This window comes from Mugil cephalus, chromosome 3, assembly GCF_022458985.1.
Source record: "Mugil cephalus isolate CIBA_MC_2020 chromosome 3, CIBA_Mcephalus_1.1, whole genome shotgun sequence".
Taxonomy (NCBI): domain Eukaryota; kingdom Metazoa; phylum Chordata; class Actinopteri; order Mugiliformes; family Mugilidae; genus Mugil; species Mugil cephalus.
In genome coordinates, this window is record NC_061772.1 from 18408889 (window position 1) to 18422261 (window position 13373).

A 13373-nucleotide genomic window follows, 5' to 3' on the forward strand; every position below is an offset into this window, starting at 1 on the left:
CAAATGTACTCGGCTGATGACGGTGTGATTTCATGGGTCAGAAATTCCCTTTTTACTATTTCTGTATTACTTTAAAGTTGATAGAATGGAGTTTTGTAGTATGAGTCAGTTGGGATTGTGAGAAAATCCAATTTGCGGTGCGACAGACTTGAAAGACGCATTAGAAGTGACGCAAAAAACAAAAATGTGAATTAGGTGCGCTTCCATCGGCTGCTTTATGGCCAACGAATGCGGCTGAAGTATAGTCTTAAGTTACAAATGGCTATAATAAATAGAGTAGAGGACTCGGTTCCAGTCACTACTGTTTGAAGTTTGAAGTGAAAAGATAAACTCATTACAGCTGACTACGATTTTAGAGGTGGAATTACAGAACGAATCTGACACACAAATCTGGCCAGATATATTAAAGCAAGATTCATTGCGCAGGAGCTCAAACAGCTGATCAGTCTTGGAGTTTAAATGTTTGCTACGCTAGAACTTATTCCAAAAAGATTACTGTGAAGGTTTTCAGCCATCTAGGCTGTGGTATATCCAAATAAAAATAAATAAAACAAGTTTAAACCACGGAATCTGAACGTGTTGGATTTCTTGAAGATGTTTTGCAACTCAGACCAGACTCTCTGGCCATTAATGTGTGTTCAGTACCATTCAGGAAAACAAAGATAGTCCAAGATCTCCCTAAAAGGTCTTTCCATCTCGGGTTAAGAACTCTTTATCCAAATAAGATAAAAACTTCTAAACCGTCATAAACCCTTTATAATGCTTCAGAAATGTTAAAGAACGTCTAAATAGAAACAAGTTTGGCGCAAGACACACAATATTTATTAACAATATTTGCAATTTATCAAATGCCAAATGCCTGAACGTATTTCCGCTTGTCTTTTCAGGGTGGACCCTATTCCTTACGACACTCCGAAGCCAGCAGGACACACCAGGTTCGTGTGTGTTTCGGACACACACTCGCGTACAGATGGCATCCAGATGCCCTACGGCGACGTGCTGCTGCACATGGGCGACTTCACCGAGCTGGGGCTGCCCTCCGAGGTTAAGAAGTTCAACGACTGGCTAGGTACCAAACTGCTCGACACGTACATTCACCGGCATGCTACTGGACACATGCGTACTTTTCACACACACACACACACACACACACAGCTGACTCCATGTGCAGTCTTTAATGAGTAAGAGGTAGGGTCAGAGCCCCCACCAAACCCCACTCCCCTCTATACTTCACAACTGCTGTGCTTAAGTGTCCAGTTTAACCTCTGTGACCTAACACCCTGCCTCAGTTAACCTTTGACCTCTCCCTCTGGCTCCATGCTGTGGGTGGGAGTCGTGGCCTGTGTGTGGTTTAGCTCCCAGCAGCCAGTGTTTCATCTCTGGGCCGTGATCATTAAGGAGCCGGAGCAGCTCTGAGGTTTTCTCTTCCCTCTAATGTAGTCGTGTTACACACACTATCTGACATTCCCTCTCACTGAGTGTATTAATCAATAGATGCCACCCGCCGCACTGACCTGTCACATTTTAAGGGATCTGAATCCGTTTTTGTTTCCTGAGCCAAGTGAGGAGGAACATTTAGTTAAGTGGACCATGATCTGGATTCACATTGATATTAACCTTAAAATTCACGTTCAGCTCTAATCTCCTGATCATGCTTATTCTGTTGCTGTTAATTGGAATAGTTTTTTTTATTTATGCATGATGAAAAACAACAGAGAAATGTCAAAAAGTGTTAAACAAAAAGGTTTTATATATGAAACTGTCATGAGTTTTTGACAGTGAGGACCTTAAGGTTTAAAAACCATACAGTCTTCTCAAAATCGATTTTTTTAATATCACACACACACACCCCCCCCCCCCCCCCCCCCCCCCCCCCCCCCGTAAAGTTGAAGGTGGCTGTGAAGGTTTTATCCCTGCAAGGACGGCGGCTGCTGCAACCAGCCTGGACTCATAACAGTTAGAGTGGTCTCCAACACTGACCCAGTTTTCACAGCAAAATAAAAATCAATTTTTTAGAAACATCTCCGATCACTCCAGCAGGATAATCTTCTCAGTATATATTCAAATTGCATTATCCAACGCATAATTGCTGTTTCGCTCTTCCCTCATGTACACTCCTGTCGAAGTCCCAATTCACATGTTTTCTAAACAGAAAAAGCCCATTTACAACATCTAGCGATTAGTTTCTTATTGTCTCATCGTCCTCCTTATGTGGTTGGCAGCAACCTTTAATTTCATATTAAGCCTTTGTGGAGAGCATTTAAAAATAGTTAGAAGTACTTAAAAACAAGACTGATGTCAATAGAATAAACCCTTCTTTTAAAGTATGTTTAAAACAAAGTGCAGAAAAATATAGGAGGACCAAAATATAATGGTTTGTATGCTGGGTACAAATGATAAAAGTTAGCGTTAAGACCGACTCAAGTTGTTTTTCATTTAAAGAGACATTATCCTTTTTTTGTTTGTTTGTTTGTTTTAGATAAATTCCATTTCCTGTATCCTCTCAATAGAAATCTGATATTCTGAATCGAGTCGTCCTCCCCGTTTGCCACAGCTTACTCTTTAAAGCACCACCAGGTCCTCTGCCCTTAATTCCCCTTAAACTCACACTCACAACAGATAGACGAACAACACACAAAGAGTGATCACACACTCATGCTGGCTTGTACACGTCCCATTTCTTCGTTGTTTTTTTTTTTTTTTTTCTTACCGTGTCACCCTCAAAACAGCACCTAGCACCACTAGAAGGTCATCTATCAACACACACAGAACAGTGTACATGTGTGTATATGTGTGTGTGTGTGCATTCCCTTTTTTAGCCATAGAGAGAGATATTGGCCATAATGTGAAATCGATGCTGAGCAAAGTGGAAAATGACTTTGTGTATTGGTGAGCACCCTGGCAGTTAATGTCCTGTATTGTGAAAGTGTACCCCTGGATAGATGCGGCGTGGGGTCACATAAAGGCACTTGTGACTTGTGACCTAAGGTGAAGGGAGTTCATTTTAGAAAACCTAACACATTCATTTTTCATCATGGGCCCCAACCTATGACATCGCCTCCTGAGTTATTGTGTGTGTCTTTTCAATCCGTTATCCGATTAAAAGTAGTTTGAGATAGCTTGAAGGCTAGTTCTGAAACCTTCCACTCGGACACATATAGTTATTGTATATATATCCAAAATTCATAATAATACCAGAAAAACTAGGGCTGGTACCGCAAGTTTCCAACAATGACAACATCAGTTTTCGTATTAAGTAGAATTGTTTCAGAATTGAAATAGAATTAAATGAATGGATATTGAATCAGGACCCTGTGAATTGGAGTAAAAATCAGCAACAATACCCAGCCCCAAAAAATCGAAGAGCCATCAGGACTTGGGGACGATTTTGTGGCCCCCTCACTTCATCTAAACAGAAAAAGAAAATATTAGCTCCAATCCATTCTGACACGATGCCGCATTGCTTCCAGGTGTATTTTAAGATGTCAAGTTTGTTGTTCTGATAGAAAAACTGGAACCACATGTCTGTATTTAAAGAATAAATACATTTTATAAACCAGTTAGATGCACAGTATTTTCTGTTAATCTGACAGGTATTTTATTAATTAATCTAAGAATTTGTTAATAAAATAAGTATAAATGAACTGTGAAAAATGTCCAACACAATATTCTGTGCTGCTTCATCAAACCAGGCAGACAGATATTGTTCAAGACCAAGGTACTGGATGGTTGCTTGAAGGCTAGTGTCCATTTACTTCTTCTCTTTCAACAATGGCGACTGAAACTTTTGCTGAATCCTAGTTGTACAAATGTTTATTATCTCCGAACCTCCTCAGTTCATCTTTCCTCCATGTGTTGCATCTTTATTGATAGAAAACAATCAATTAGAAAAAAGGGTGGACCAATCATAGCTCTTGTAGTCTGCATCACCACGTTGCGTAGTAACATTTTGGGGGGGCTGCACATCAGGCTGCAGCGTTAGGGACTGTGTAGGTTCTGAGCTGTTGCTGTGGCTACGTCACAAAAGCCTGAACCGCCTATTAGTCTTTTGAACAGTCATCTTTTACAGTTCAAATTTAAGGAAAGAAGTAATAACACTGACACCAAAGCTATTAAAGTCCAAAGAAAAGTGAAAACATCAAGGTCAGATGTTAAAAAACACTTTAAATAGTCCCCTTAATACTATATAACTGGAACACAGCAACATTCGTCAGGTTTTAGGAGGGTTTTATTACATAAATAATAATCTTAGTCCATGTTTTTTCTCAGGTATTTTAAGTGAGTTGCCTTGGCCAGAAGCTTCTTAAAATAGAGTTATACCTGCATCTTTTTTTTCTTTTTTTTTTTTTGTATCAGTAATTGATTTAGATGAAGAAATTTAAAAGCCCTCAAGTAACAAAATAAAAATATTTTAGGCTTTCATTGCTGTTTCACTCACTACAGTGTGTAGGACGAGGAAACGCAGCCTGTTTGTATTGCTGTTTTGCTGCTGTGAGCTTTACATCCAGAAAGTTTTCTAATAAATAAAGTGCATGTGACGGGTTTTATATTTCCTCCAAGGACAGTTTTTGTCCTCGTTGATGGAGGCAGAGAGACTTTAAGTGAGGAGAATGGATGAGGCCAAGAAATAGCGACGTGATGAAAATCGCAAGGAGAACTGCAATTTGAAAGGCGCATTAGTTCACACGTATGGACTGAATGATTAGACGCGCTCAAAACCTCAGCATGTTGGGATTATAATGTCTCATTTCATTTTTGAAACTATATGTCTATCATCTGTCACCGGTGGTTATTGCTTTTATTGTTCTCGTCTGGTTTTACTTGAAGTACTCTTTTAAAAATACATGGTTTTGTCTGTTGGGAGTTAAATGAAGGTTATAAATTATTGGCTGTTGAGATACTAATTCCACTGTGATGCATATGAAACTCTGAGTAAGGAAATTAGTTTTGCTTAACATTTCCTGAAAGTAAAGGTCCTTTTAGAGCTTCTCTTTGTGTACATGCAAAAATGCAGTCACCGTGCCAGAGCAGTGTCGTGAAGATAGAAAGGTCTAGAAATTTCCTGCAGTCACATCTATTAGAATTGGAACAGGCACAATGGACAAACTAACGAAAATCTGAACTGAGTTTGTGTTGCCTTGTCGATCAGATAGTCTCAAACTAAAATAAGTTTCCCCAGTTTCTGCTTCTCACTTGTTTTTTGACTGTTGGCAAAAACAAGACATTGAGCAATTTCAACTTGGACAAGACAAAAAAATCATCTTGGCCATTTTCTATTCATTTTATGGACTGTTGCAGATTAATCAGTAATGAAAACATGTTACATGTCCATCGTACATTAGCATCTGTTTGACGTGTTTAGGATCACCAGATGTGTTCGCACCATTAACATCCACCAACTCTTCAAGGAGATATTTTCCTATTTGCCTGCTAAATGCTTCAGCCTGTTTAACATCTAGATGCTAACTTTAGCGCCGTAGTCGCAAACGTTCATATTTGAAAATCAGCCACTTTTACATAAATTTGAATTAATACCTTTTTTTTAATACTTTTATTCTTTAAAATCTATGTCGGAGATTTAGGTTAATTATTTTTCCTGTTAAAAGTTTGGCTTTGCAGCTTTTGATTGATTGTGCTAATTATAATACATGTTATTAGGTTCCTTCGTTTAATTTCAGGAGATGACAGTTTAATTTTCTGCGCTCCCTGTTTAATTTACGTCATTTCATGTAGAATATAACCGTTCTGTTAAACATTTGTTGGAAAGACTGTATGTTTAGCCCCGTTGTGTGAAAAATACGTTCCAAATGACGTGTTTTTTTCGAACTCGCAGCTGTTTCTGTGTGTTGTTACACATCTTTTCTGCCTGTTTGCGACATATGACAAAACATTTCAGTCGTTCTTCAAATTTTTATTTTGGTTTTCTTGTTCTCCCTCATAGCCCTGTTTGTCGGAGGAGAATAAAAGAAATAACTCTAGGTGTGTCTCTGCAAGGAGACTCTTAAGATGTATCGCAGTGGCAATAAAAAGCAGTAGAAGTTCCCTGTGGAGTAATGGAGATGGAGTTGTTTGATGGTAATTATGTTTTCCCAGGTTTTTCCTGCCTAGTGGTTGGTGGAGAGGATGATTCACTTTGGATTGTGTGTGTGTGTGAGCGTGGAAAGAGATGCATGATCCAGTTAGAGTGCTGTGGGACTGAGAGACGGCGCTCTCATTTAAGGTTAGACTGGAATTTATGATCCTGAGACGCGAAAAGCTAATTTAGAGCAGTGGGAATGAAACCTATAGACCAGGGAGTCATGATTCTTTCATTTCCAGCTTTGAAGAACACACACTCTTTTTTTTTTCAGACTTGCACACGCACGCAAGTTTTATGTGTCTTTTTTTTAATCCTACTGTATTGAGGCAGTGTGTTAGTATTGAATTTTCATTTTCATGTGTTCAGTTTCTATTAGTTTTGGTTCCAATTGTTGACAGAATTGCGAAATTGAGTGGCGCACTCGCATCTTTTCTTTCACTTGCCATATCGAATCAAAACCATTTCTATTCAACACACCTTTTATTGGACTCTTTATTCAGCATTTTGTTTAGTTTGCCCTATTGACTTGCATTAGAACCCGTTATTACTGCTGTTACTGGCTGCAGCAAAATAGCAGCATAGAAACAGACAAATACGCTTTGCGAGAAAGAGGTTGTGAGAAAAATAACTGTTGTTCAAAGGCCCTGCCAGACCTAGTATTACTGCTTCATGCAGGGATGTCCCAATCAAGTTTGTATGGTGCTGAACTTTTAGTATTCTGTATTAGCCTATCTGAGTCCAGATCCAATCTTAAATAAACAAAATGTTCTCTCCTGCAGATTCACAAAAGCCTTTTCTCATCTTACTGTTTTCCTCCTACAACACGTGTGCACCATGCAACTGTATTAAGTCCAAAAAACAGGGTTGTCAGATCATGTATTGTCGAGAGGGTAGCTTGTATTCTGGCTCCAGATGCTCCAACAGACATTAAAAAGCTTTGTTCTCTTTGACAGAAACGTTCTGGTCATCCAACACCATAAACTCTGCAACCCTCTCTGTAATATTTTTCGCCTTGGCGCTGTTTTGAGTAAACTTTTCTCTTATTTTAAATGCAGTGATCGTAGTTTGTTGTTCGTGTTTCGATGCAGCCTTTGCCCGAATGTACTCTGCATAGTCTTGTTTTTTATTCTCTTGCTACCGCTTTGCCACAATATTCACATTGTATAATTTAGATTCGTCTTCTTCTAAGGTTTTTCTGAGATTTGATGCTAGCAAACCCCCATTAAAACAGAAGTGGAAGAAAACATGATGCTACAGAGATGTGGTCTTGGTTTATGGCAGACCCAAAATAAACAACTTGAAAATATCAGGCTTGGCTGACGGCCGGTGCTGATACAGATCTCTCGATAGCAGTCAGGACATCTCTAGTTCTAAATGATTGGATCACCAAATGTTGTACGAGTGATCGCATCTCAAATTTGTCTGAAATGTAAGTTAGGAGTGTCCACCCATGTACTTCAAGCTGGCCTCTTGGGACTGGATCGCTCAGGATGAATTTTAATGCCCGCTCTGACCGGGGTCAAACTCTGTTGTTAGTGGATGTAGAAGTTGTAAACGTGTTGTATATGCTTGTCAATAAGACCAGGTCAGTGGTGAATATATGCTCTTAAGTGCAAACTAAAGTATTGCTGGTTGCATGACACAACACATCCTGCCTACATTTCTTTGTCCACGCTGCAACAAAACGCCCCAGTATTCGTATTTAGTCTGTACAGTCCCTTCTTGACAGCACACTAACAGTATGCCAATGTGTAAAGAAACTTACTTTAGCAAACAGGATGGATTCATTAGTCAATACTCATTTTCTTCACATCTTGTCACGACCTTCCTGTCACAACAGATCAATGCAGGCGGTGGGAAATGACAGAACATGGAATTTGAAAAATTTCCAGTGGCAATCAATTCCATGCTCCAGCTCCTCACATGATTTGTTTTCTATTGTTTGATAGGGAACAAAAACTCTTTATTGGACATGGTGGTTGGATAAAACAAGTAATTTGTTGACATAACGTTAGGTTATAGAAATTGTGACATTTTTTCTCACAGACTGAAGAATTCATAAAGTCATTAAAAAAAGAAAAAGAAAGCAGTTGAATCAATAATGAAAATCAATATTTGCAGCCCTATTATAAATTATTTGTTCTGGGTATTTGGGGAGGTAAGCTCCCACCACCGTTTCTTCCACTGATTTCGGTTTGGGGAACTGTTCACACAAATTATGCTTCATATTGGTCCACACGGGACCAACTAGCAAAAAAAAGACCTGGAAGGAAAGAAAGAAAGCTCGAAAAAGAAAATCAACAGGGAGCTTAAAAAGGAGAACCAAGGGAGGAAAAGGAGAAATATATAGAGTGAATGGAAGGGTGATGAAGGCCAGATCCTTTCGTTGAGTGCTCAGTCGGCTGGAATAAAGTAGTAAGTCAGTTTCTTGATGGCTAAGGGGAACCAGGACAAATCACCTCGACAGAGGAGAGCGAAAAGGGCACAGCAGAAGTTGAAAGATGAGGGGATGAGAATTGTAATAGATGTTCTTCTCTATTTAGTTCAGGTTCATGCTTTTCAAGCTGCCTGGCATCTGCAGAGATGGACGACGGTCCGCTCGGGTCAAGCTGAGCCGTCGGCTGTGGTTGTAACCTCTGTGACTGTCTGAATTGGGGGTATTTTTCCCCTCCAATTATCTGAGTTTCTTTTCTGTCCTGATCTGTGCTCCGGGTTAGGTAGACAGGGAGTTACTGAGGGCATGTGTGCTACAACGTACTGAGGCAAACTGCTGTTTCTGGAGAAAAAGACCAGGAACAGGTAGAAAGTGCATATAACCCCTTTGGGATTTAATACAGTGTGGTTCTGCATTGAAGAAGAGCACAATTGCACATTATGGATAAGATGAGACATGCATACTTTAAGTATGCATATGAAATTGTAGATTTCTTGGTAATGTTATTTGTTAACAGATTGGATTTAAATATGTACAAATACAAAGAGTTTGTTTGTGCAGCTTTAACATAACTTCAAGTGGGCTGAAGAGTTTTATTGCCTTTTGGGATCTGACTAAAAATTATCAAATATTTGTTCAATTGTTTCCCAAAAATGTCTCATCATATGTTGGCTCCCATCTCTTCCATCAGCTGGAACCTAAAAATGATGTTGGTGTGAATGGTTACGGATTTCAGAAAATATCAGTGAATACTTTGTGGTCAATGTGTGACTTTCACGATGCAAATGAGACATGAATATGTGGATGGATCTGAGACCTCGGCTCACCAACCTCCCTCTGGCTCTTCTGTTTTCTTCCAGGCGGCCTCCCATACGAATTTAAGGTGGTGATCGCCGGGAACCACGAGCTGACCTTTGATAAAGACTTTATGGCCGAGCTGGTCAAGCAGGATTACTACCGGTTCCCCTCGGTCTCCAAACTCAAACCAGAGGACTTTGACAATGTGCAGTCGCTCCTCACAAACTGTGTGTACCTGCAGGACTCGGACGTCACCATCAAGGGATTCCGGATATACGGGACACCATGGTAAGAGCTGCGAGCTTTAATCAAACTACTCGGTCTGTCATAACCGCTGAGTCACTTCTGTCTTGCTGCGTTGTGGATCCCTGAGGTGAAGGTGTCTGGCTGTTTTCCAGCTCCCTTCCCATCCAGTGGCTCTGTGCTCCGCCGTACGCTTCTCAGTGAGGGGCCTCTCTTACATGCAGGGTGCTATTCCCAGCTCACACATTCCTTTATGAGCTCAGGACCTTCGCCTGCTCCCCAGGCTTATGTTACACCTGTGTTTTGACACAGGGTTAAGTGATACGCGTGGTACCAGGACACTGTGTCAATAGCCTCTCAGGTGTGGAAGGAACGGTGGGGAGGGGGAAGGTGTATTTGGTGGAGCGACGGTGTAAGCCGTAGTGAGAAGAATTTGTGCAAGCGCCTCATGATGGAAGAAAACTCTCCTGAGATAAGTGCGATATTCATTGACACGTAATGTCAATCTTTTTTTAATTTTTCAAATTTTTTTTACACGTTTTTTCCTTGAGATAAATATTTTTGAATGGATGATATGATGCTACTTATCTCATGCATTTTGACCTTTAATATCTTACTGAAGGGAGTTTATGTTGCAGAAAGGTAAAATATAAAACAAGATATGTCATGCAAATAAAAAAAATATATTAAACTGATTAAAAAATATTGAAAAATGTGCTAAATTACCGCAAACTTACTTGAAATGTAGCATACTGTGTTACTTGTCCAACATTCAGCATCTGTATCAATGACTTATTTGTTAATGATTTAGTCTAAAAAATACTTATCTCGAAATGACAAAAGCCAGGAATTGAATATACTAACTTTTCACATAAGTGAGTCTTAAATTTGTCAACTAATGTGTTTAAAATGATAAATCATTGGTGGTCAAATCTAGAGGTCCACCCCTTCAGCCTCCAACTCACCATCTACTCAAACGTCTGCTCTCTCCGCAGTGATTTCAGTTAAAGTTAGTCGTATTGTTCAACATTTATCAGCTCCAGTCTCATAATGAGCAGCTAAGTTCCTGTCACCGTTGTTTGATGTCCTCAGAGAAACACAGCTGACTACCGGCGTAATTACAGAGCCATCAAGTATGCATGCTTACAATGCTGTAGGCCACTCACGTCGGCTACGACTCAGGCTCTGCGCAGATCAGAGCACAGATTAGAGTGTAAACCGGGCTTCGGTATAAACAATCCTTGCTCCTGCTATTGTCTGTTTTCTAGACATCCAAACAGAAAGCAGCTCAGCAGCTCAGTGTGAACTTCACTCATCTCACAGTACGCGAGCAGTCTTACGGTCTGACCTCGGCCGAGGCTTCCCGTCCTGCTCTGACTCTCTCTGCTCTCTCTGCACAGAGGACCTAAAATAACTATATAGGTCACACCTTCATCCGTTAGCGGCTATAATTAGCAGGTTTGCAGCCTGGCTTTAGAAGTGGCGGAGGAGAGGAGCAGGGGCAGCATTCCTCACACGTCACAGCAGCAGGAAGAAGAGATTACACTCTGTTTTCCTCCATCCTTCCTCTTTTCCATCCTTCTGTTTGAGGGAGGAAGGATGCTGCCCCCCCCCACCCCCCGCCTTCTCCCTTCTCCCTGGTGAGTGTTTAGTGTGAGGGCTGGTAAGTGTCTGTTGTGACAGCTGGGGGTCTCGTGAGAGGCAGAGTGGACAGCTTGTCCGCTTCCCCCCGCCCCTCCTCGGCTTCCTCACCTCCTTCACACCCATATGCCACCGTGGCCCGAGGTCTGGCTCGCTTGTCCAGTGTGAGGTCTCACTTAGCCCCGCAGTGACCCCTCACTTCATCAACAGCTCACCAGCTCGCCGCCTGGGTGGCCGAGCTCCTCCAAGCCTTCAGTGGTCTGCTGCCGCCGCCGCCGCCGACGCTGCAGGCCGGGACGCGACAGCATCACTCAGGAAATGTAGCGTGTAACAGCCACCTGATAAACGCTTCTCCAGCTCCAGTGGTCTGCTCTGCTGCTGCTGCTGCTGCTGCTGCTTTAAAAGTCAAGTTAGGCTTTCATGTCAGGTTTACTGCAGCTCGTCTAATCGCGCAGTGTAACGTGAGACCTGCAGTACATTCAGCTAGATGCATTAGTGCATCAACACATCTTGTCAGTAAAATTACTCATAGAGGATCAGGACTTAAAGATATTAAGTGTGTCTAAATTACATAGAAGGGATTATTGTCTGTCAATATCTAATTTATCATTCAACTTATTATTTCAGTGTTTGTATCAGTTGTAAAATCCTAGATTATGCAGTAGCCAAAATATCCACATGCTATAATACTACATCCCACTGCTATAAAAGCACATTTCAGGCCCTTTTTTATTATTATTAAAGCTTTATTTATACGGGTAAATATCACTGAGACACAAGTACTCATCACTTTCAAGGGAGACCTGTTCTAAAGTAATGATAAAACATTCTTTGTAGACAGACACACTGAGAGATGTTCCCTAGGTAAACAGTACAAATCTAGCACAGAGTTACAGACAGATATATTGACACAGAGTCACAGACAGACATAAACATCAAACTTTATGCGGAAGTGCCAGGAATAAAACAGGAACGCGTTCCAATCAGAGATCTTTCCAAAGATCCAAACTTTCTGTGTTTGTTTTACTTTTAACAAGACGTACATGTTGCTTCTTTCTGTCTCGAAAAAGCTTTTAATGTTTGTTTTAAGAAACAAACTAAAGATCAAGATATTTCCTTTTCTGAATCCGCCATCCTCTCCACATGGAAGATGAAAAAGCTGATTGTTTCATCTTAGAAGGAAGTCTCCACAAACACAACACAATAATTTAGAGTGTCACCAGCACAGCGGAGAACACAACTTTAGTATTCTTTTTTATCTCTGTTGTGTTTCATAAAACCCACTAAAATATTAGTGATTAACAAAACAGTTTAAAGGGTGTTGAGCAGCATTACATGATTCTTTCCATCACTGTTACCATCATGGCTTTTATCACTCCGCTATTTAAAGGTCTGAAAAATGACAGTCAGCCGTGGCACTTTTCTGACATAATCCATTTCATAATTATCTGCCGCAGGCTGTGTCTTCAGTTATGTGGCTATTTCCAGTGGAAAGGTTTAGACGGACCAGTGAATGCTGCCTCTTTGGTTAATCTGAGCTTTCCCATGTGAGCAGCTCCACCTTTTTAGAGAAAGTTAAATCTCTTCTGCGACATGGGTGGATTTAAATGAGTTTTGCTCTAACCTTGCTTTCAAGGTTACTTAAAATTGTGCAAACTAGCTTCTTCGGTTAATTGATCTCATTAGAGCATCTGAAAAGACCAGATAAATAAATAAATATACAAATAAATAAATCTTTAAATGGAAAATTACTAAAGATGTTGAACACGTGAGCGCTACTTCAGCTGCAGCTTTGTTTCTGGAAAATATGCATGTAAGGAATTAAAGGAATTATGTTTAATCTCTTATTGTCAGGAATTTTTATTATTTCAGTGAATCTATAAATTACATGGTTAAAAAACAACCTCTGCTCTGATTTACTTCAATACTTCTTCTGCACTAATATTTATATTCATAAGAATTACAAAATCTCTTATACAGGAAGATGCAAATAAGTAATAAATAAAGTGATTAGCAAACAGGTTGTATAAAACATATCTAGAGCTGGAACAACATTATTTCATTTGTCAGTTATTGTTATCCTGATTATTTCGATTTGTTCCTTAATTGGTTTGACAAAAATTAAAACCAGCAATTTATTATTACGTTTTAGATTTTTTGTTGTTGTTGTTCAAAGAC

General features: G+C 40.1%; 1 protein-coding gene across 2 annotated transcripts in view; it reads left to right on the forward strand.

Moving 5' to 3' along the window:
• The window catches only part of mpped2a (metallophosphoesterase domain containing 2a), a 65368-nt gene that overhangs the window by 21184 nt on the left and 30811 nt on the right, over positions 1-13373 (forward strand). For both annotated transcript variants that reach the window (XM_047581065.1, XM_047581066.1), the window contains exons 3-4: positions 888-1069; positions 9374-9599. In XM_047581065.1, coding sequence (XP_047437021.1) covers positions 888-1069; positions 9374-9599 — 408 coding nt within the window. The remainder of the gene's footprint in view (positions 1-887; positions 1070-9373; positions 9600-13373) is intronic.